The sequence below is a fragment of the Lithobates pipiens genome, unplaced genomic scaffold (assembly GCF_037356315.1).
Source record: "Lithobates pipiens isolate NorthernLeopardFrog02 unplaced genomic scaffold, aLitPip1_a1.2 Scaffold_8, whole genome shotgun sequence".
Taxonomy (NCBI): domain Eukaryota; kingdom Metazoa; phylum Chordata; class Amphibia; order Anura; family Ranidae; genus Lithobates; species Lithobates pipiens.
The window spans coordinates 476,229,300-476,255,356 of NW_027507903.1; the positions used below are offsets into that span (position 1 = coordinate 476,229,300).

General features: G+C 42.3%; 1 protein-coding gene across 3 annotated transcripts in view; it reads right to left on the reverse strand.

Moving 5' to 3' along the window:
• The window catches only part of SOX5 (SRY-box transcription factor 5), a 282,904-nt gene extending 263,970 nt beyond the window's left edge, over positions 1-18,934 (reverse strand). The window contains exons 1-2 of one of the 3 annotated variants that reach the window (XM_077468726.1): positions 18,701-18,934; positions 17,133-17,230 (exon numbers count right to left, since the gene is read on the reverse strand). In XM_077468726.1, coding sequence (XP_077324852.1) covers positions 17,133-17,170 — 38 coding nt within the window. In that variant the 5' untranslated portion in view covers positions 17,171-17,230; positions 18,701-18,934. Of the gene's footprint in view, positions 1-17,132; positions 17,730-18,683 lie in introns of those variants that run through there. The other 2 variants (XM_077468727.1, XM_077468729.1) reach the window with 2 other exon arrangements.
• Positions 18,935-26,057: the final 7,123 nt, after the last annotated feature.

Sequence of the window (26,057 nt, forward strand, 5' to 3'; positions counted from 1 at the left end):
TCAAAACTAAAATATCAAACCAAAAAAACACCAACACAACACCAAATAAACACACAACCACATCAAACAAAAAGCACCAAGACCACAATAAGCCATAGAATCAAACCAAAACACCACAAAACCACAACGTCCAACCAAATCCGTGTCAACTGCAAAATTAAACCAAATCAATAACACCACAAAACAGACTGTGTACTTTGCAAGAGCAGTTGGTCCAGAGCTTAGTAAATGAGGAAAAGCTGTGACGACTTCCATCATCCAATCATGTGCAAACAAAAATGCTGTTTTTTTGGGGGGGGGGGGGGGGGTTGATATTCATAAAGTGAAGCTCCACCTCATTTACTAAGCTCTGGAGCAACTGCACTTGCAGATTGCATGCCTTATTTGCCTTTAGTAAATCCACCCCAATGTTACAAGTTGGGTTTGTGTTGAAGCCAACATATGATAACCACAGGGGATGTCTGTTCTTGAACAACTTTTTTTTTTTTTTTTTTTTTAATAAATCAGTAAGATTGGTATACATAATCAAGGCTGAAATACTTCCATTCCACTGACTGCCCTGCACAGCTTACAATCTATTTAGGAAACCAAACAGTAAATTTTACACATAGTATCACAAAAGATATCTAAAAATGTCCAATTGACTGTGGTACAGTCCCTCAAGTCTCCACGACCACAATGGTCTCATACACAAAAATAAAATTTGCTAGAGGCTTCCCTTTCCAGATAAAACAATTTACAGAATTCAAATCCAAGCCTTTTAGGTGGATGAGCTAGAAATTCTCGCAGTCAGCTGTTCCTTCAGGTGTTGCACAGGTGTAAAATTCACACAAGTGGATGTGAAATAATCTTTATGTAAGCAGGACTGAGATAAGAATGAAGAACAAAGTATGATGGGACTTTTGTCACACAAACCTGCTGTGTCACAAATTTATTGTAGCAAAGTTTTAAATTTTATTTATCATTAGGACTGGAGCAGCAAACAAGTACAACCCCATCAACAATGCCTTTTACCGGTAAATGTAACAAAAGTACCTCAATGTCTATTCATAAAATAAATATATATGTTCTTTTTACTTCCGCAGAATCCTTGTTCTATAACCAAATATTCCGTATTTAAAAACATTTTTAATTATTTCAATTAAAAGTAAGTGTAAGGCCTCATGCACACGGACGTTTTTACAGCCGCTTTTTTGAGCTTTTTTTGCAGCTTAAAAAGGCCTGTCCATGTTAGTCTATGGCTTCATGCCCACCTAGGCGTTTTTGAGCTGCAAATGGCATAGGCGTTTTTAAGCTGTAAAAAAAACCCAGGACCAGTGCGTTCCGTGGCGTGGAGCTAGAGCTGTAAAAACGCGAATCGCGGGAAAACGCGCAAAAACGCGCATAAACGCGCAACATATTTTCTTTGTTTTCTGAGTCCTATAGCCAAGAGATGTGTTTCTTAAAAAAAGCTACTTAACGCTAACGCTAAAAAACGCGCAAAAACGCCAATGCAAAACGCGGTAAAAATCACGACGATTTTTCCAGGCGTCGGAGCTAGCTTTGCAGCCAGTTTTTTAAAACGTCCGTGTGCATGAGCACTTAACCTAAAACTGAGTAATATTTATCTTGCTTTGTGTATTATAACAATTGGCATTTTTTAAATAAAATCTTTGTTTTCTCCTTTTTTTTTCTCCATCTTTTGCATCTCAGTGCTGTGGATTTCCTGCAGCCAATTTTCCTCTTATGGCTGAATGGAATTTATCAGGTCAGGTTTCCTGACGGTGACAAGAGCGGACCAGGCCTGTGTCATGGGTGTTGAAAGTCTCAATCAGAAGCCCGTGTGACAACACAGGAGCAAAACTGGAAAACAGGGACAGAGTTTTGTCACCTTATACAGAAAGTTCCTGAACAAGGACCTTTATGGCGGGATCACCAAGGATTCTTTTAATTAAAAAAATAAAATAAAAAGGCATTAAAAATGACATGTTAAAGATTACATGAGATTTTGGGGATTAAGTTTACATGAACGACAAATAGAGATCATTAGTTATGAGTTAGGGACCTACAGCATCAGTAAAAAAAAAAAAATAATAATAATAATAATAATAATAAAAAAAAAACACCCCAAAAAACAGAAACCTTGAAAAATTGCAGCTTGGACCTTTGTAAATAGGCAGCTGCCATCTGGTAACTGAGGCCTGTTTTGTATCTGACTGTCAAGGCTCCTTTAAAGCACCAAGTCATTGTGTATAATCCAGTCGTTGTGCTTAAATGCAGCTCCTTCTCTCCTGCCTGCTTACCATGAAGTGCAGGCAGCAGAAGACTCAGCCAAGCGCGTTTCCACCACAAGACAGAAAAAAAAAAAAAAAAGAATGCATTAAGCAACTGAAATCAATAAATAACTTTATAGGAATTCTTGCCATTTACCACCTATTGCTTTTAATGCTGCACACATGCGGGACGTGACGCAGCGCTGAGCCCCATGTAATTCAATCCACCGCATTCGCACACTTGTAAAAAAGATTCTGGCTTAACAAAGTGCCAAAAAAGTCACCCCACTTTTCACCCTTAAAACCAATCGCCATAACAGCATCCAAGAGGAAAATAAAGCTGAGCTGTGCACAGGAAGAGTACAACAGAGAACACGGAGTGCGCACACACACACACACACACACACACAACCAGGTTAGCAAGTCTGTGTGATCAAGACTTCGTCTACAAACCCTCCGCCATGGCTGTCCTTCCAAACCAACTGCAAAACTCTGGCCTTGCAGGGGTTAGGAACTGATATCCAGAAGTGAAAGAGGACAGCAATAAAATAAAGTCAATGATTAATATTTGTAATATAATCTCAGTAAAGCATTACTTTTACTTAAACCCTGAGCTGCAATGTAGGAAAAAAAATCTATATTATTTAGAAGTATATCCTATCTTTACTTTGTGCTCATCAAGTGACTCCTTTAGCACCTGAAAAGACAATCACAACAGCCTGGTCTTTCTTTCTGTTTTACAGCGATCTTCACATAAGATTATGTTCCAAGGAAACAAGAAGTTCTGAAGGCTGGAACAAAGAAATGACTGAGTGATATCATAGGTTTAGATCTAGACCCGCACATCAGATACTGGAGTCCTATGTAAAGTGATTTAATATATAATATACACACTGTATACAAATTGCTTAAGGAAAAAAGAAGCCAGGTCACACCAAAGAACCCAAACATAAAGAACAAATATATATATATATATATATATATATATATATATATATATTTTTTTTTTTTTTTTTTTTTTTTTATGATGATTACGTTCTTCTGTGCATCATTAAAAAAAAAAAAAAAAAATAAAATAAATGTTCACCTTTTTTTCTAGCTTTGTTGCTTATCAGTGCTGGTGAGCTTCTGCAACCTTTTTACAGCCGCTGAAATCCAGCAATGGCTACATAGCTTTTCTCAAGGTGGGGCTCCTGATGGAGTCAACAGTGGACCATGCCCGTGTCAAAACAGGCACTTGTACTTTCCATCAGAAGCCTGTTTGACACCAAAAGGAGAACACAGGAGAAATACTGGGAGAAAGTACGGTCACCCTATAACGGGAAGTGTCTTAATACAAGGACCTTCACTGTAGGATTGTAAGGTATTCCTTAAATGAAAAGTGCATGCTTAAAAACAGCTTTGGAGAAATGTAAAATCTTCTATGAGGTTTTAATGATTGGGTTTACATTTACTTTAGGCTGTGTGCTCCATATAACTAACGTCACAGTTCTAGGGCTAAGGTCCCATTCACACAGGTGTACTTAAAGTGTTACTAAACCCACAACAGTAAAATCAGTCTGTATATGCAGTAAAGTACGCTTGTTATACTCACTGTGGAACCTAAGGGGTTAATCCTCTGCATTGTGTAAAAAAGCTGTTTGCCCCTGAATGTACAGATCCTCCCCTTCTTGCATCGTCTCCAAAACATGTCCGGATAAGACAGTCACTGGAGTCAGGCTGCACATGCTCAGTTTGGGGTGTATTGCTAGAGTTTTTTTTTTTTTTTTGTGCCTGTGATCAGCACAGGGCCAATCAGCACTGTCCAGACAGAGGTTCAGGGGTCATGCAACTCCTCCAACAAGCTTCAACCAGGCACTGATAGAAGTCACAAGACTGCTATATACTGCTGATGAGAAAAGGTATTTAGGTAAAATTACTGCATTTCTGTGCACTGTGGGAGACCAGATATAGTGAGTCCTGGGTTTAGTAACATTTTAAGCCTACATCTGTGCAAGTGCATGTCCCTGAACACAGACAGTGCTGGTTCAAGGACAAGCATGCACACAGCTGTCAGATTGGGACCAGTGGATGTGTCCATGCAGCCACTGTATCACAATAGATGTGAGTGTGACTGCCTGCAGGAGGATGCACGGAAGACCGAGGCATCCCAAGCATGCAAACACTGCCCTTTCCAAGATTGTATGCTTAAATACACCCATATGAACGAGGTTTAACTTCAACACTTTACTGAACACATTTTCATACATTTTGCAAAGAGGATAAAAACTGAACAACCTTGCCTTCAGCGTGGACGGTTCCCACCTGCATGCGGCATTTGTGGTGTATTAAAACTCACTTTGTCAGCTAAAATGGGTCCCTCAAGAATGCAGTGTGGTGTGGCTAAAAATGTGTGGCAATGCTCGATGGCACAATGTTATAAAGCAGGCATTTTCAATTACACGTGATGGGGATGAACCATTTGCTGGAAAACCTCTTCAATGGACAGATCAGTTGTCAAATAAAAAGAAAACAAATGCCTAAGGTGCCATTCTAGTAGGTAAACCATGCAGAAATGTTCCATTATGCTGGAAGATGCCCGTTTCCAGCAATAGAGATTTTTGCTAGGCAAGCTCATCAGTCTTCCACTGTGCCATATGCAATTACCAGCAGTGAAGTTCAAACCTGTTGTAGAGCAATTTGTTTGACATACAGATGCCTAACAGATCTCAGTCGTGTTCTGTCCCAGAAGTTACTCTTTATCCTCCTGAAATGTCTGCAAAGACTTCCTGAGCAGCTGCGGCAGTCAAACAAGAATGACCCCAAAACCCTGAAACGACCCCCAACTTCCACATTGTAGAGGTGTTTATTTAAGAGCCATACGGCTAAATGGATACTCACTACTCCTCTATATACAATGCTGTCTGACTGCTTCCCTGGACATCGAGCTCAACAAAAAATACAATTATTTCATACTACTAATTTTGAAAATGAAAAAAGGACAACATTCCTTGTTGCAAATAAGTTGCAGCCGCTCTGTTAAGTTAAAGTGAATAGTTTTAAGATAAATATTATGCGTGTGCAGAAGATTTCACATTTTTTGTAGCCACAGAGCATGGCATATATATATATAAAAAAAAAAAAAAAAAAAAAAAAATACAACTTGTTACCAATCTTGGTGAACCTTTCCAAGTAACTATTTCAGAAACGGTTCTTACAAGAGTACAGCATTTACTTTTTTTCCCCCCTTTTTCATATTTGTTAAAGTGAGGTTTGCTAATTGTTCCCCTGGCCAAAAAAGTCCTTGCTGACTGACTGCACTGGTTTGGGGTGAAATGAGAGTCCTTTATTAAATTGTGGGAACCACTGTTCATCATCATATTGAACTTCTCAATTTAGAACTCCACTTTCATTTCAAACAGTACTACTGTCACTTTTTAAAAGCCTCCAAGAAGACACCAAATCCAATGACTCATAATCCGCCCCCGAGCAAGATGATAAAACACATACTAACAAATTACCAAGCAGGAAACACCAACAGGACGACACATTTCTACTGGATAACATAAGTCTGGATGAATTGAAAATCCCATCCATCTCGATCCCAAACCCAGGTCTTTACTACCCGATCAGCACGGCACAATACAACAAACATCTGCAAAATGGCAAGAGGGCATTCCTCCAAAGTTCACACACTTTTCATTTATCTTGCTTTTATGTAAAAATTACGACAGCAGGATAGTCTGGCCGACAGTAACCGTATACAAAAGGTCGAAGTGATCTGGTCTTTGCAATGGTACATATACGGATGCTTCATACATAACACGCAACAATTTTAGGTGCTGAGCAGCTGAGAGAAAAAATTAATAAAAAAAAAAAAAACCACAGTAATCAAAACAGCAGGAGGCGTTCTGAAAATGAGAAGAGAGCAAGACTCAAAAAATAAAAATAAAGAAGAGAGATGACAAAAGAAGAAGAAGAAGAAGAAGAAGAAGAAGAAGAAGAAGAAGAAGAAGAAGAAGAAGAAGAAGAAGAAGAAGAAGAAGAAGAAGAAGAAGAAGAAGAAGAAGAAGAAGAAGATCAAGCGCTCCATCAGTCTGCACATTTTTTATTTCTCCGTTTGCCTTTTTGACGGCGTATAGAAGATTTAGATTTGTCCCAAGCACATTTAACTTGACTTACTGTTGACCAACTTACTATCTCTGCTAGATGTCTGTTCCAAGCATCAACTACTCTTTCTGTAAATTATTACTTTCAAAAAGGTTAGTTCTGAACTTTGCTCCTGCTAGATTGAGGTCATGCCCCCGTATTCTTGATCTTAGCTTCCTATTAAAATTCTGCCCTCCTGAACTTCACACCTTTCATGCCATTAAAGGTTTCAGTCATGTACCATCTCTCCTTTAAGCCCAGTAAACACATAATGAAAGTTGGCCAGTTCAGCAGTAACTAGCCAACTTTCGGGAACTGCCGTCTGTGCAACAGAAGCCAGTCTAACAACCAGTTTCTGTGGTCTTGCAAGAAAAGCAACATTTAATCAGTGCTTGCAACCAATGGATGCAAGTGCTGATCAGTGAATTTGGGGGGGGGGGGGGGGGGAATGGGAAGAGAGGAGTCCCCCTGTCTTAATACAAATAGTACAGCAGAAGAGATCCATACATCATTGTGTTGCTGTGGGGATCTCGGTTATGACCATATACAACGCAAGGGAAGCTATGGAACTTCCTTTTTTTAGTCCTGTCTTACATCATTACGTTCAAAATGAACGGACTTAGTCCATCCGTTCGGAAGTCTGGCGGCACTCTGCTGAAAAGTTCGTAGGGAAGACTGTTGGACCTAGTCTGCTGGAAAGTCCGGTCTTGTGTATGCGGCATAAGGTCTTTATCTCATTCAACCCACTGTTTGAATGAAAGAAAACTGAACTTGTCTACCCAGATTAAAGCCTAGTACATATGATGGAAAAAAAAAAAAAATAATCGAAACGAAAATATCGATTTTAGAGCGGCTGTCTGATAATCTATTTGTTAGTACACAGCCGATCACGACAGTTCATGCAAAAATATCCAAAGTGACATGCACAAAAAAATTCTCTCCTACAATAACAGAATGAACATTTTTTGTTTAATCAGTTTAATCTGTTAAAAAATAATAATAATAATAAATGATATTATTAAAAAAAATTATTATATATATATATATATATATATATATATATATATATATATATATATATATATATATATATATATATATATATATATATATATATATATATATATATATATATATATATATATATATATATATATATATATATATATATATATATATATATATATATATATACACACACACACACACACACACACACACAAAAATCAGCTGACCAAGCACGCGCATGCTCAGAAATGAAAGAATACATTCCAATATATCACATTATCGTGGAAAGTTGTACTCTGTCTTATGAGAATTTTCCTAACTCTAGTAACCTATTAGTTTCAACTAGCATGCAAAAAACTAAATAAAAATAACGAACGATCATTTCTCCAATATTATCATAGTGGGTAACAGACTCAAGGTTGCACAAATTTAAATTTCCTGCAGACTCTCCTGGGGCTTTATCCATCAGACCTTTAACCTTTATGTTGCCCATCTCTGGTCTTGTTCTATCTTATTAATATATCTTTTTGTAAGTGAGGTCCCCAGAATTTGACATGCTAAATGAGAGGCAAACATCAATATAGTCGAATCTAGAACTTCCTCCTGCTGGTAATCAATCCAAATCATAACTATATAGAGAAATCAGGATCTCCTTCCTCCTGCTGGTGATTTCTTTGGTAATAATTATAGATCAATCAAGGGGAATCAGCACCTCCTTTCTCCTGCTGGTTAACCCTCTATATAAAAATCAATAAAGATGACTCAGGACCTCCCTACTACAGCTGGGGATACCTCTAGTAAAAAAAAAAAAACTAAAGATATATACAGAGGAAACTGAGAAGAGAAAGAAAAGAAAATGAAAGAGAAAAAAAAATAAATAAATAAATAAAAAACGCCTGGTCCCTGAAAACGTGGGCAGCCTGGACTATTAGAGAGAATCCCTAACCATCATCTCTGAATAGAGGATATTGTGGAGAAGTTGTCGGCTGCACTCCTCTGCTTCTTCTGAGCCTATCAGAAGGCGGGGGAGCGGAGAATGTTGCAACAGTTTAAAGAGGAGCCTCTCTCTGCTCCTACTTCTGCTACTGTGCATCACTTGGGCCTGCCAGCGTTCCTCGGGATGGAAGACAGATTGTGGTGTCCCAGCAGAAAGCCTTACCCCAGCAAACAAAAAAAAAAAAAAAAAAACCCTAACACACACACACACACACCTTTTGAAACTTTCTGCTTAGGAAAATGTGCATAAGAAAATCAAAAAAGGGCATTTGTAGCAAAAACCACCAAAATAGTAAAAAATTAAAAAAAATAAAGTAAAATGGCTTTGTGTATGGAATATTAAGTGACTGTGGAATTTGCTTTTGCATCAAAATTAACGGGGAAAAAAAATTTAAAAAAATTCGCAGGAGTTTAAGTTGAAAATTTTCAAATAAAATGTTCTTGAAAAAAAAAAAAAAAAAAGACACAAGTCCATCCTATGTGTTTGATTATATGTCAGATATATATCTCACATACATTATCATTTTAATATGCACAACATTGATATTTCTGGAACATTTTATTTTAAAATTTGCAACTTAAACTCCTGCGAAAATAACATTTTTGTTTTTTTTCCCCCCAGTTAATTTTGATGCAAAAGCAAATTCCACAGTCTCTTAATATTCCATACACAAAGCAGACTATATTTAGCATCACAGACTTATCAATAGGGCTAATTCATGCCTTTACATAAAGGAACAGTCTTTGCCCTCATATTTTTGGAGAAGTCATGTGCAAAGCCAAGACCCAAGCTTCATGTAATGGATCATTCAAATTCAATTAGTGACACTCCATGGGCCAGGGAGGGGCTACATGGATGGCTCACAGTAGGATAAAGCGGTCAGAAATGGGTTAATAAATAAGGGGGAAAAAAAGGAAGAGGTTGCAAGTAACAATGGGGTGACCCCTGACCAGAGGCAGGAGACCCCCTCCTTATTCTAAGCCCAGAAGCCACTTCTGAGACTAAGCAAAGCAAGATGTAAGAACGTCAGGCTGCGTTACGACTTCAATTTGTTTCCTTCTCAGAAGGATCTGGCAGCCAGGAAACTTTATATTTCAGACAATAATTTCCTTAATTAAGGTATCGGAAAATCTTAGGAAAAAAAAAAAAAAAAAATCACCACAAAAGGTTGATGGGTCCCTGCAATACACAGAAGGTAGGCACGACAGAACATCTGTTAATAATTTTCAGGGTGGTCCGATAAAGAGAGCTCTTAAGTATACAGTAAAATGATTTATTTTATACACTGCAACTGGAGCTCAATGAAAAAAAAAAAAAAAAAAAAAAAAGACACAGCACAAGGGTTACAGATCGAAATTTCACTTAATCTCTTGCAAATCCTTACAAGTACGGAGACAACACAAACAGCAACTGTACGATATTGTTAATGCAGTCCATGAAGGTTGTTCATCGTCTGTTGCCCCTTGGGGTCCGTTTGCAATATTTTTCTCTTTAGCGCTTAGGAGAGTTAACTGAACATGATGGGGTTGCAGCGAAGCCAACACAACTGACCCCTAGCATTAAATTAGTCTGTACACGTGTCTGCCATCACAGCGAACGTAAAAAGGTCCGATCAAAAAACGTACTCCGTTTCCAAATCTTCTTCCGTACTGCAAGCATCTGGCTCACCAAAAAACAAAAAGTTTAACTCTCTGCAAGGAACAAGCAACAGTTGTGCAGTTAAAATGTCCCCAAATTACCAGGTGACATTTACAATTTAGCCCCCAAACGACTTCTCTACTGCAAGCATTTCACTGTCCCAAAAAAGTTTGGCTCAGCTGTTCAAGGCTTTGAAATAAAATTTTGTCAGGTCGAGGAAAGAGTCACATTTTTAGCCCTCAGCTTTCGCTCCAAACATTTTTTACTTTCCAAAACAAAAATTGTTTTGGTGAAGGACCCAAATCACTTGGTCATTAAACTGGGTCTCACAAATCGGCTATGAGACTTTTTCGCCCCTGATTGCACGAAAGACAAGCTGCTACAAGTATGTTCTCGGTGTTCCCCTCTCCTAGCACCTCACTCCAGTAACTTTGTGACAAATAACCAGGCGCAAAACAACGGCACAATACCACTCCAACACTTGTGTACACAAACCCAATCCAGAGAGAAAACAGGCATGGGACCAAGATCAAGACTGTCTGCCTGACTATTAAGGAGAAACAAAAGCAAATTGTTATTGCAAGTATAATTACCTAGTGATTGATATGTATTGCAGAAGTTTGTGAGATTGAATAGAGGGAACTTGGAAAGCTTCCACTGCAGTTTTTAATTTGGATTTACAGGCAGCAGGGTATTGAATGCAAACTCAAAATCACAAAGCAACCCTTTTTTTTTTCCTGCCACTGCACCAGTGTGGCACCTTTCAAGGGCAGATTGGCACGCTCAGCACAGACAAATCATATCATGGCGAGGGGAGGTTCTAAGGAAAAAAAAAAAAAACAGAGGGTATCCAAACCAATTTGGATGACTCCAAAAATCTGACGTCGTAAAAAAAAAGTCCAACTTTGAAAACATGGCAATCACGTCCTATCAGAGAACGATTCTAGGCGGGTTAGGCCCTGGCTGATCTAATTATTCCCTTGTGATTATCTCCAAAGGCTGGTGTCTTATGACTTTATAATCCTCAGAACAATACACAGCAAGTCAAACACCTCGACAAACAAACAATAAATCTATTATAATAAGACGTCGCAGCTCCGAACACAGTCAGGGTCATGTTAGAAGTTGCGACTGCTATGAATTTTTACATGAAAAATGGCTAAATGTCCTTTCCCTGAGCCAAGCCATTACATTTGACATCATCTTGGCATATACTGCCATCCCTAGTCAGACGATCCTCAAGAAAGGAGAGGGGTTAAGCAATGTATGAAAAAGACTGAGCACCCCAACACTCATGTGACAGAGGAGAAAGATCTCACGCAAACCTTTGCAAATTTAAAGTCAAATAGATCAGCTGCTGAAAGCTGCATTTTTTTTTTTATTCTCTACATCAAAAACAGATAATGACTGGCATAAATGCATCTAATGAAAATGCACCCCAACAATTAGAACTTTATTGGTAATGTTGAAATCCCCAGGCCTCTTTACATATTCTCCTGGTTTCTAAACTCTACATCCCCCTTTTTAAGAGGCTGGACACTGTGGCTAGAACAAAAAAAATAAAATGTATATAATAATAAATAATAAAAAATATATTTTGTGAAATATGTCCAAATTATACCGCAGGTCTCATCAACCTGTCAGCTGGCAATAAGCACCGTGCTTATTCTGAAATCAAATAACAGTTTTGCTAAATATGTTCAATATTTCATTACAGAGAATAAAAGACAAACCCAATTCATCTTCCAATTCTTACTGCAAATACTGATGATGATGAACTGTATAGAATCAGCAAAGTGCAGGCAAGAATATAGCATGTTCAGGGATGACAGGCTGCATTGTTGGTCACACATGTTACAATTGCTCTCTCATTCAATCGCTATTTTAAGATCGGGATTGTTCACGTATTTTTTTTTATTTTTTTTACAAATAAATACATTAAATGTCTTATTCATTTATTTTTTACATTAAATACAAAAATGATTAACCCATGCTATCACAGAAAAAATAAAAAGGGAATCAAAATGACAAATGAACATTAAAAGACAGACTCAAAAGCCGGCATCTAGTACACACCATTAGGTTAGATGAAGCAACTGATAAAATCTGAGGAAATCACCACGTACAGTGCACTCTTTGAATGATTAAATAGACAAAAAGATCAAAAAGCAGAAATCTTATAATAAATCTGTACTATAACTGCAACGCTGACATGCAACCTTTGACTTGGGAAATCTCACCAGCTGGTTTAATGGGGTCAAGCCAAAAAGTAAATCACAGTAACCAATGAGATTACCGTTTACTTGAGTCAGATCAGTAATCACAGACTGCATATTGGTACCCGCAGGTTAATAATCGAAAGATTATCGAAAGCAAACTATAGCGTAATTTGCTTAAATGACAGCAATGTGACAAGCAGATTTTTAGGCAGAGCCTGACCTGTCATTTTTACAAGCATTTGCCAAAACAGAAGCATCAGCTTGAAGCAACATGTGGTCACACCATAAAAATGAATTCTACCCACTATGCCGTGGGTCAGGTTTAGAGGGAGAACACCTGGAGATACAAAAGCAACTCGTCTTGTGATCCTTGGTTTAACCATGCGCCCATTGATCACCTATTGTGCACCAGGTCGCCAAACCGTCCAATAAAATCCAACAGCTCTGGCAAACACAGCCTTTACAGAACGGGTCACAGCAAATTAAACCAAATAACAGATCAGAAAACAGAATATTAATTATGACATCGGGCGTGATTACACTGCTGAACGCTGCCGCCAAAGTGCGCAGTCTGCGTGATGTTGTCATACGTGCAACACACTCATTACTGTGACAAGATTTTGACAGTTTTTTTGTATTTTAATCGCTGCTTGAAAAGCCAAACACAACAAGGCAAATTTAAATCCCAAGAAGGAGTCTCAAAACCTTGTTGCCGTACTGTCAGATGGAATATGGACTAAAAGGCATACAATTCAACCAAGGCAAGGGATGGCCATGAGATAAGGACACTATAGAGGGGGCTGCTTGAACAGCAAGGGGTACCAGGGGGGAGATTTATGGGCCTGGCAACAGGTCATAAGAGGACTTCTAAATAGTCCAGCAGCACAATATTCTACTCGGTCCAGTTCTAAACATCACAACACACACATGATCTCACAAGATTATCTTACATCCACCACCCTTATTTGGGACCAAGAATAAAAAAAGCCGAATGTTTGGCTAAATCTGACACTCGGAACAAAGTAGGACTCACTTTCTAAGTTTTCCTATAGGGCAGCCATTGCATTCTCCATCAGTGTGACGTCTCTTTATCACGCATAAGCTTGGCAATCCTGACCCCACCGGGCAGCCCCTTTTACTAGCCTGGGTGAGCGCTTCACTGGCACACAAGGCAGACAATGTCTCTCTCTTCCTCTCTCTTTTCTGAAAAATAATTTAGGAGAACAGGATAAAATGGTGAGCAGGTGAACGGCCAACCACCATGCCAGTGTCACTGGAACAATGAGCGCCCGCCTGGCACCGACCCCAGAGCTGGCTAACGTAGAGAAGGGGATTTACAGTTGCCCATTGTTGTCGTAACCCCAAAATAAATTCAGTGGGTGTTCGAATGAGTCACCCACAGCCCTCCTCTTTTTTTTTTTTTTTTCTCCAACCTGCGTTTTTTTTTTTTTCCTACACGGGACATCCTGTCGCTTGTGTAATGCCCTTTTTTGCAGCAATTGTGATGTAGAAAATACAAGCTTATAATACACTCCCCCAAGTTGTTCATCTTATTCCCTCTGTGCACGGAGGGGGTGGGGGGGAAATACACATACAATGCACTCTGCTGGCTCCGGCTAGGGGCAATAATGTCACATTAGTCACCGCTTTACTTATCTTCAACAGTAATATTATGCCAAGGGGTTAAAAAAATAACAAAAAAAATGAAAACTTTACACTGAACTTTCAGTAGGCAACAACTTGTCCTTTCTGTCCAATGGCTTTAGCACCAGTCGGAAAGCACAGACAACCCAGCGCAATCCATTTTGCAATGACCTAGTCAGAAACACACCTCCAGGCTTCGCCAGTGTTGGTTCAGGGACGCAGGCACCCCCCCGGGAGTGAAGACGGAGGCCTTGCCGCACATGCAGACCGAGGAACAACACAGCCATGACCGCCACAAGGAGCAGAACAAGACGGTTGGCCAGTATGCCTGGGGAACGCTGAGCGAAATCTAAAATCGCAGACCTCCAAGCACAAACTAGCCAGCACATCTGACAAATATCTGCTCTGATATGAAGGGACGTGTTAATAGTGATCAGAGAAGGAAGAAAAAACAAAACAAAAAAACAAAACAAAAAAACACAGCTGCCACTAACAACAACATGACAAAAGCTTGTGTGTAGAAAGGATCGCCCTGGCCTTCCCGCAAACTGTCACATAGTTTTAGCTGCAAAAACTTTCACATTGTCTTGAGGAACAAAATTGCACCCAGCAATCCTGCTCCTAATCCGGCCAACATGCTGCAAGATAACCAGCCGCCCCTTATCTGACCAATCCAAAAATCGATATTAAGAATCTGCTAAGGTTATCTAGTCCCTACCCAGGAAGAAAACAAACAAACATTCGGCCAATACAAACGTCAGGCCTTCACAACAAACGCACAAAACTTTTCAAAAACTTCTCCAGCTGCGACATTTTACCAAGAGCCGTGTAACAAATTCTAATCAATTATTCTATAATGGGATTAAGGGAGAGCAAACAGGTCCCTACTGCCGGCTGCTTACAAGTTAAATACAGGGAAAAAAAAAAAAATCTAATGAATCCTCTGTGTGAGCCGATAGAGGAATGACCTTTGAACGCTGGAAAAATAAAATGTGAAATATAGAGTCTCGCCTGTCACTTTGTTACAAGGCATTCGCTTCACAGCTAAAAACACAAGAAAAAAAATTAAAATAAAAAAATAAATCATAAATATAACAAAAACACAAACTCTCACCAGATATACAAAATACATTGTCCTTTCAATTTAGGCTACAACTTAATTTAAAAGAAAAATTTTCCCCAAAATGCCAGGAAATGTCAATTACAAACATCACACAGAATAATATCATAAAATCTTTCATGCGCCGACCTACTTGGTGAAGTAAAAGCGACACATGCTATGCTAATAATTGAGACATAAATTACTTTTTACTTTTAAATTGAAACATCATTTGTGTTGCACTTAGACGGGGAAGGTATATCAATAGACAGACACAAAACTTTGGGAGGACCTGGGGAGCTGGCAGGAGGAGAGAAGCAGTAAGCGGGTTTAGACAGAACAGGCAGGGGGTTGGGTGAATGGATGCAGGATGTCAGGAGAATTGCTGGGATGGAAAAGCAGGAAGGAAACATGAAAATAAGATGCTGGGAGGGAAGATAAAAAAAGAGGGGATCGATCTAGAGCACCGGTGGATAGGCAGAGATTAGGGATATGCTGGGCAGATGACAAGACTCCTGAAGGGGTCAGTTAGGAAAATCCCCACTCTGGTGGGTGACCAGCACTCTCATGGGCACAGGGAGTCCCTCCAGAAGTAGTCTGCACAAGCAGAGCAGCAAGACATGTCACTACTTCTGCCAGCACTTCCTGGAAATCAGCTACTTCTCTGAGCACCAAACTATGCAGGAACTACATCGATAAATGGCTAGCCCCATAAAAGCCCACTATAGATTAGGCAGTACCTGCATGGATTACTCCTGCGAGAAGTGCAACCTTGAGCCAAGCAAGCTGGGGGGGTTTTTTAGGCAAGGGACAGCAACAGCATGTTGAGTTGTGTGGGGAGCCACAGCAGCCAGGGAGCAGGGTGCAAACGGCATAGGGAAGGGTGCATGGAGAGGGGCAGGGTGCACACAGCTAAGGGAAGGTTGTTTAAAGAAGTGGTAGGATGAACACAGCATAAGGATGCATGGAGAAGGGGCTCCATGGAGAGTGGCAGGGTGTACACAACACAGGTAAGTGTATGAAAAAGGGCAGGGTGCTCACAGCATAGAGAAGGGTGAATGGGGAAGGGGCACGTGGAGAAAAGCAGGATACATACAACATAGGCAAGGGTGAACAGAGAAGGCAGGGTGCTTGCAGAAGGGAATAGTGCACTCAGCAATGCTGCACAGAGAGGGGCACCAGAGGAATAAGTATATTGAGAAGGGCAGAGTACAGGCAGTATTGGGAAGGCTGCGCAGAAAAAAAAAAAGGACTAGAGTGCACAGCATAGGTACGGGTGCATGGAGCAGACGCGCATGGATAGGGGTTGGGTGTGGGATGGGTGCATGGATAGGGGTTGGAGTGGGATCAGTGCTCGGAGTAGGGTGCATGGCTAGGGGTTGGTATGGGATAAGTGCTCGGAGTAGGAGTAGGGTGCATGGATAGGGGTTGGTGTGGTATGCTTGGGGTAGGAGTAGGGTGCATGGATAGGGGTTGGTGTGGGATAAGTGCTCGGGGTAGGAGTAGGGTGCATGGATAGGGGTTGGTGTGGGATAAGTGCTCGGGGTAGGAGTAGGGTGCATGGATAGGGGTTGGTGTGGGATAAGTGCTCCGAGTAGGATGCATGGATAGGGGTTGGTGTGGGATAAGTGCTCGGAGTAGGATGCATGGATAGTGGTTGGTGTGGTATCAATGCTCGGAGTAGGAGTAGGGTGCATGGATAGGGGTTGGTGTGTGATAAGTGCTTGGAGAAAAGGTAGGGTGCATGGGTAGGGGTTGGTGTGGGATAAGTGCTCGGAGTAGGAGTAGGGTGCAAGGATAGGGGTTGGCATGGGATAAGTGCTCGGAGAAAAGGTAGGGTGCTTGAACAGGGTGTAATGTGGGAAGGAGTAAGCAGATCCTGGAGCAGGCAGAGAGCAGGGCACAGGGTGGAGAAGGCACATCAGACAAGGGAAGAATGCAGGAAGCAGAGGGGAGTGCGGACTGGTGGAGGAACAAGGATGCAGGGGGACCAGTGCACAGTGTGGGCAGAGGAGGGAATCGGAGTTTTAGCTGGGTACAGTCCGGGCAGAGCTAGGTGAATTCTGGGCACCTACAGGTCCCTGACAATAGACCCCCCTATTGGGTAGGCACACATGGACAGTACATAGCAGGAGAAGTGCACTCACCTCTCAAACTCCGGCGGTGCGTCTGGCTCGGTGAGCATGCTGAATCCAGCACAATATCCCTTTGTCACAGCCGCCACTTCTGATGGCTTTAGGAGAACCTGTCAGGGGGTGCAGAGAGCGGAGTGAGACCTCTCCTCACACTCACACACACTCACAAATCACTGTTAAAGGGACAGCAGTGTGGGGAGCGCTCTCCTGTCAGTCAGATCCTGCACAATGCTCGTCATCCCCGGGACAGGACACAGCAAGCTGTTCACTGGGATCTGCCACCTTCCACTGTGCTGCCGAGTGCCCCCTCCCACCCCCACAACAATCACACATTGTTCCCAGCAAAGAAAAGCAACTGGGACACACAGAGGCCCCTGCCAGGGACACCGCGCTCTATACACCTCTCTCTGATCTACACTGCACTCTACTGACAACACTCTACTCCCTGTACTCTCCGTTCTCTATACACTGCACTCTACTGACAACACTCTACTCCCTGTACTCTCCGTTCTCTATACACTGCACTCTACTGACAACACTCTACTCCCTGCACTCTCTATTCTTTATACACCTCTCCTCTACATTCTCCTGACAACACTCTGCTCTCTACTCTCTGTTCTTTATACAGACAGTACTCTCTTCTATACACTGCATACACTGCACTCTCTTCTTATACACTGTATACTCTGCACTCTCTTCTTATACACTGTATACTCTGCACTCTCTTCTTATACACTGTATACTCTGCACTCTCTTCTTATACACTGTATACTCTGCACTCTCTTCTTATACACTGTATACTCTGCACTCTCTTCTTATACACTGTATACTCTGCACTCTCTTCTTATACACTGTATACTCTGCACTCTCTTCTATACACTGTATACTCTGCACTCTCTTCTTATACACTGTATACTCTGCACTCTCTTCTTATACACTGTATACTCTGCACTCTCTTCTTATACACTGTATACTCTGCACTCTCTTCTTATACACTGTATACTCTGCACTCTCTTCTTATACACTGTATACTCTGCACTCTCTTCTTATACACTGTATACTCTGCACTCTCTTCTTATACACTGTATACTCTGCACTCTCTTCTTATACACTGTATACTCTGCACTCTCTTCTTATACACTGTATACTCTGCACTCTCTTCTTATACACTGTATACTCTGCACTCTCTTCTTATACACTGTATACTCTGCACTCTCTTCTATACACTGTATACTCTGCACTCTCTTCTATACACTGTATACTCTGCACTCTCTTCTTATACACTGTATACACTGCACTCTCTTCTATACTCTGCACTCTCTTCTATACTCCGCACTCTCCTCTATACTCCGCACTCTCCTCTATACTCCGCACTCTCCTCTATACTCTGTATACACTGCACTCTCTTCTATACTCTGTATACACTGCACTCTCTTCTATACTCTGTATACACTGCACTCTCTTCTGTGAGCTGTCTGCACTCTGTGCCCCTCTTCTATAGTCTCTGCACTCTCCCCTCCCGTCTGTCTCGGTCAGTGTACGGACTCTCACTCTCTCACTCACTCTCTCTCGGTCAGTACCGGCAGTGTTGGGTGTCTCTCTCCCTCTGTATTGTCTCTCAGCGGTCCCCGTGTCTCTCAGCAGTGACTCCGGAGTTGCTCTTAGTGGGTGAAGCTCTCACACAGTGTCTGTCTCTCTCCATAGTTCCCCGGCTGTCCCTCTGTGTGAGTGTCAGTGCGGGGCCCCGGGCGGTGCGGGCAGTAGGGGCCCCGGCGGGTGACAGGACAGTGACAGGCGCGAGCACGACATGAGAGGGCGGGAGCGCGCGCCGCATGTCCGTTCGACCCGCCCCCTCCCCCGCGCTGCCCCGCCTACCTGGTCACTCGCGGCCCCGCCCACCTAACTCCTCACTGGCCGTTCTGATCCATCCCGGGGGTTGAGCGCTAAACCCTTTCCTGCCCGGATATCAGCGCCAACCTTCCCGTGAATGTATTATTATTACCACCTTTGTGCCCGACACCAACACTGACCCCTTCCTGACTGCCCTCACCATTAACCCCTCACGGCCCGCTAAATAAATCAATTAGCCTATTGTTGTTGTAAAGATCATCAACATTAACCCTGTCCTGCCTGGCAGTGTGCGGACATCATCATTACACCCTTCCTCCCCAACACCATCATTAACCCCCGCCTGCCCAGCATGATCATTAACCCCCTTCTGCAGGGCTCAGCATCAATCTTTTACTGCCCAATGCCAGTAACATTAACCCCTTCCTACCCCACAGAGTAACATTAACCCCTTCCTATCCCACAGAGTAACATTAACCCCTTCCTACCCCACATCCCCACAGAGTATTATTAACCTCTTCCTACCCCATCCCACAGAGTAGCATTAACCCCTTCCTAACCCACATCCCTGAAGAGTATCATTAACCCCTTCCTACTCCACAGAGTAACATTAACCCCTTCCTAGCCCACATCCCACAGAGTATTATTAACCCCTTCCTACCCCATCCCCACAGAGTAGCATTAACCCCTTCTTACCCCACATCCCTGCAGAGTATCATTAATCCCTTCCTACCCCACAGAGTAACATTAGCCCCTTCCTAGCCCACATCCCACAGATTATTATTAACCCCTTCCTACCCCATCCCCACAGAGTAGCATTAACCCCTTCCTACCCCATATCCCCACAGAACAACATTAACCCCTTCCTACCCCACAGAGTAACATTAATCCCTTCCTAGCCCACATCCCACAGAGTATTATTAACCCCTTCCTACCCCATCCCCACAGAGTAGCATTAACCCCTTCTTACCCCACATCCCTGCAGAGTATCATTAATCCCTTCCTACCCCACAGAGTAACATTAGCCCCTTCCTAGCCCACATCCCACAGATTATTATTAACCCCTTCCTACCCCATCCCCACAGAGTAGCATTAACCCCTTCCTACCCCATATCCCCACAGAACAACATTAACCCCTTCCTACCCCACAGAGTAACATTAATCCCTTCCTAGCCCAAATCCCCACAGAGTAACATTAACCCCTTCCTACCCCACACCCCCACAAAACAACATTAACCCCTTCCTACCCCACAGAGTATCATTAACCCCCACTCCACATCCCCACAGAGTATTATTAACCCCTTCCTACCCCACATCCCCACAGAGTAGCATTAACCCCTTCCTAACCCAAATCCCGACAGAGTAACATTAACCCCTTCCTACCGCACAGAGTAACATGAACCCCTTCCTACCCCACAAAACAACATTAACCCCTTCCTACCCCACAGAGTATCATTAACCCCCACCCCACATCCCCACAGAGTAACATTAACCCTTCCCTTCCCCACTGAGTAACATTAACCCCTTCCTACCCCACAGAGTAACATTAACCCCTTCCTACTTCGCATCCTCAAAGAGTATCATTAACCCCTTCCTACCCCACATCTCCAAAGAGTTACATTAACCCCTTCCTACCCCACATAGTATCATTAACCCCTTCTTACCCCACATCCCCACAGAGTAACATTAACCCCCTCTTACCCCACATCCCCACAAAGTAACATTAATCCCCTCCTACGCCACATCCCCACAGAGCAACATTAACCCCCTCCTACCCCACAGAGTATCATTAACCCCCTCCTACCCCACAGGGTAACACTAACACCTTCCTACCCCACATCATCACAGAGTAACATTAACCCCCTCCTACCCCACAAAGCAGCCTTAACCTTTTCTGCCCAGCATAATCACAGAAAAACATTAACCACTTTCCAACCAGCTACCACAGTTGTACTGCGGCTGGATGACTCCTCTGGGTGAGCCATCGTAGCTGTACATCAGCTCTTTAAGATGCTGTAGCAGGCACACGACCGCAGCGTGTCACTGGAGCCAATGTGCGTGCCCGGTGGGTGCGATTTCCGCTGGGTACCCGCAATTGCTTGTAACAGAGCGAGAACCGGGATCTGTGTGTGTAAACACACAAATTCCAGTTCTGTCGGGAGAGGAGAGAGATAGTGTGTTCCTACTAACTAGGAACAACAACCTCTCTTCTCCTCTAGTCAGCCACATTCCCCCACAGTTAGAAACACACACACTAGGGAACACAGTTAACTCCTTGATCCCCATCTAGTGTTAACCCCTTCCCTGCCAGTGACATTTATACAGTAATCAGTGGCTATTTTAAGCTCTGATTGCTATATAAATGTCACTGGTCCCAAAAAAGTGTCAAAAGTGTCCAATGTGTCCATCGCAATGTTGCAGCCCCCATTAAAAATCGCAGATCACCGACATTACTAGTAAAAAAAAATAATAATAAAACTGCCATAAATCTATCCCCTATTTTGTAGACACTATAACTTTTGCGCAAACTAATCAATATACGCTTATTGCGATTTCTTTTCCCAAAAATATGTAGAAGAATACATATCGGCCTAAACTGATGAAGACTTTTTTTCTTTTCTTTTTTTGGATATTTATTATAGCAAAAAGTACAAAATATATATATATTTTTTTTCAAAATTGTCACGCTTTTTTGTTTATAGTGCAAAAAATAACTACAAAGGTGATCAAATACTACCAAAAGAAAGCTCCATTTATGAGAAAAAAGGACATACATTTTATTTGGGTACAACATTGCACAACCGTGCAACTGTCAGTTAAAACTACACAGTGCTACATCGCAAAAAATGGCTCGGTCAAGAAGGGGGCAAATCCTTACGGGGCTGAAGTGGTTAAGCCCCTCCTACCCCACTTCCCTATAGAGCAACATTAACCCCCTCCTACCCCACAGAGCAACATTAACCCCTCCTACCCCACAGAGCAACATTAACCCCTTCCTACCCCACATCCCCACATTGACTCCCTCCTACCCCGGCCCACAGAGCAACATTAACCCCTCCTACCCCACAGAGCAACATTAACCCCTTCTATCACACAGAGCAACATTAACCCCTTACGACCCCACATTACCACAGAGCAACATTAACACCTTACTACCCCCCATTACCAGGTGAGTAACATTAACCCTTCCTACCCCACAGAGCACCATTAACCCTTTTCTGCCCAGTATCATCACAGAACAACATTAAAGTTGACTAAAACTAAAAAACAATCTCTTGGTGCTCTAGTGACCTAACTTACCTGTAATGAAGGATGTCCCACATTGTGCAGGCAGCTGGATCCTGGAGAAATGTTAGGTGCAGGAATGACAGGTCCACTTCCTGTCTATGAACTTCCTGGCTGACAATGATTGGCTCACAGTCATTTGTGGAGCTGCAGTGAATAAGCTCCTGATGAGGACACGCCCCCTCCTCCACTGGGAAATCTTATTTCATAGTGCACACTGTCTGTACCCTGATCTGTGAATGGGGGAGGCAATCACCTATTCAACCATAACTGATCACCCATGACTGATCACATTCTCCTCCATTCAGAGATATACTTATCTCTGAATGGAGGAATGTATACTTATATACTTAGACATATTACAAGCAAAACATAAAGCTTCCCAATAGAAGAAGAGGAAGGAGGTGGGCTTCATTGACAGCTTGGAGCCTTTTGGGTTCCACTTGCTTGCATATCCCCCCCCCCCCCATCCTCCACTGCCACATTTGGCACTTTTTTGGGGGGACTGGGTACCTGATTTTGACAGATACCTGCTCCCACTTTTGGTCAGATGGCAAGTTCACCCACCTCCTTCCCCCACAACCTTCTGGGACACATCACAGGTCCCAGAAGACTGCAGGACCATTCACAAAGTGTGGCTCATGCATGTGCAGTAGGAAACCGCAAGGCTTCCAAGGCCATTTTGCCTTACTTAAAATGCTGCGCCTGCACCCAAAGCCTATTGAAGAATCAGCTCGGGTGAGGACATCTAGGGATCCCTGGACAGGTAAGTGTCCTAATAGTAAAAGTCAGCAATTACGGTATTTCTAGCTGCTGACTTTATTTTTGTGGGTGGGGAGCCTGGAGCTCCTCTTTAACTCCCTCAGAGTCTAGGCACCCTGCAGTAAACATGTCTCCACCATTCAGCTACCTCTGGGGACATCCTTCATTGCAGGTAAGTTATACTGACCATACTCTAGCCCAGTGATTGCGAACCTTGGCACCCCAGATGCTTTGGAACTACATTTCCCATAATGCTCATGCTCTCTGCAGTGTAGAAGAGCATCATGGGAAATGTAGTTCCAAAACACACGGGGTGCCAAGGTTCGCCATCACTGCTCTAGCCCAAAAAAAATCACTTGAAAATCTGTTATTTGGACCGTTCCATCATTTTGTATCCAGTTAATCCAATCCAAATAGAAAATCAGTTTTAAATTTTCAGAGCCGAAAAATCGAAAGGAGCAGGTTGGAAAATTCTGCCAAACGGATAATAAACTGAAAGGTTAATGTTTTTCTCATCCGTTAAATATTGAACTGTTTGCACTGGGCATATGTGACATTGAACAATTTATCGATCGAACTTTGGTCATTACATGATGGCACTAACGTTTGCTCTCTTGGCCGGGCATTCGTTATTCGAAAACAAGTTTGAATGACTTTTCGTGTAGTGTATGCGTATGCATTAGCTAAAGGCGATTATTTTTTTTTTTTTTGGTTAAACTTCTGCTTTAACCACTTGTTTACCGGGGCATTTTTTTCATATTTTGCACATGTTAAAATCTGCATAATTTTTTAAAATAAAATTTACTGTAATCTCACCCAAAAAGTATACATTTTATTAAAGCAGAGACCCCGGAGAATGGTGGTAATGGCATTTTTTTTATGTCACATGATATTTGCACAGTTATTTATCAAACAAATATTTTCAGGAAAAAATGCATTAAAATGTGTTGTAGTGCAAACACAAACATACTGTATTATACCCATTTTCTATTAAAATATAAAAGAAAGTGCTGCGTTGAGTAAATAGATACCAAATTTGGCAAGTGTTAATATTGCGCACACCCGTGGAATCACAAAAAACAATGGTACCTACAGTTCTCCATATGTGACATTGTAAAAGCCTTTACAGGTCATCGGTATGGCCTTAAAGGGGTTATAAAGTTAAATGTTTTTTCACCTTAATGCATTCTATGCATTAAGGTGAAAAAACATCTGACAGTCCCGGCGCCCCCCCCGTTTTACTTACTTCACTCCTCGAAAATCCCGCGCTCGTCCCCCGACGTCCTTTCCACCGTTCAGCCTGGCCGCTGATTGGCTGGAGTGGATGGATGGAAAGCAGCGCAGCCATTGGCTCGCGCTTCTGTCAATCACATCCACTGACGCGGAGCGCTGGGGGGCGGGGCCGTGTGATACAGCGAGCGGCTATAGCCACCGGCTGTATCACGGGAGCGCACCCGCAGATGTTTCTCACCATGCGAGCTCCCTCGCATGAATGTGAGAAGCACCTGCAGGAGGAAGCCGAGACAGCCGCAAAGGGACCCCAGAAGACCAGGCTCGGGGCCACTCTGTGCAAAACGAGCTGCACAGTGGAGGTAAGTATAACATGTTTGTTATTAAAAAAAAAAAAATCACTTTACAATCCCTTTAACCGTGAACTTTGGCCCTAGAATTACTGCTTTCATTCCAACATTCGCAACAATACCTGTGGCACTATTGATGTTTTACATAAACTCTAACCCTACCTTTTTATATGGGGTGTGTGTGGGGCTGACATTGGGTGCTTCAATTTTTTTTTCATCTATTTTTTATGTCATTTTGTTTTTTAACATTTTATTTTTCTAAACTTTATTGCTATCACAAGGGGGCTAACAAGCCCCCTATGTGATAGCATGGGCAGGGGACAGGTCCTCTTTATGAACCCGCATCCAATTCGCAATAGCAGGAGATTTTGACCAGCTCTCTATGGAGCCAGTTCACATATCTCCGCTGCGGCTCCAGTGCGAATTTGCAAAGGGGTCCTGTGCGACTTTTGGTCCGTTTCAGGTACGAATTCAGCTTAAAATTTGTGGTGAAATCGGACCTGAAACTATGAGCAGGGAAGCGCCGGACCCCTGTTGTGAGCTTCATGCGACGATAGTATGAACCCAGCCTTATATTGTCTTTTAAAATTTATAAATGCAGCAATTTAGAATTGGATGAAGGGTTTAGCACTGTGAAACACTTTTGGAAAATAAATAGTACATTTTATATATAACTATATAGATCAGACCAAAATGAGGAGGAAAGAGGGACAGAGGGACTTTGTTCTGAATGAGGGACAGTCCCTCGAAATCAAAGACAGTTGGCAGTATGGACATCCATCATTAAAGTATAAGTAGGTTTTGGATAGTGTGGAGATGGATTAGAACAGCTGTCAGTTTTTATTGTCGCCCTGTGTCTCTGTTAGTGAAATTTACCCTTTCAACTTCTCCTGTTTACCACTATCACTGAAAGTGAAAGTAAACGAAAATCCAGATTTTTGGGTTGTTTCCAGAAAAGTAATAGAGTGGAAACAGTGGGCATAGGCATGCGCAGGGGGTGTGCCGGGTGGGCCCTGGCACACCCTAATCACCAAGGTTGCCAACCATGCAGTGTCTGTAAAAAGCCAGAGGCTGTAATTTCTGTGCATCTCTGCTGCCTCTTTAACCAATAGCAATGACACTGTACCCACCCCCTTCCCCAGTGTGCTTTATTTGATGTTACAACAGAGGTGGTGGCAGCTGGAGCGGGCAGGAGAGGCAGGAGAAAACACAGCCTGCAGAGTGGGACTGACTTCATTCTACCAGGAGAAGGTAAGCTGGGCTGAGCACAATGTAGTCAGTATACATTCATACATACATACACATGCATGAATGTGTGCTTGAGCTTTGGAGTGCACACCCTAATGCTATATGCTGCGCACACCTGTGCCAGTGGGGACATAGGTGACCTGGGAGTCCTCAAGGAATTTTCTTAATTCGCAAGGATTTCCTCTCACTTTCTGTTTGGTTATGGGGCAGGAAG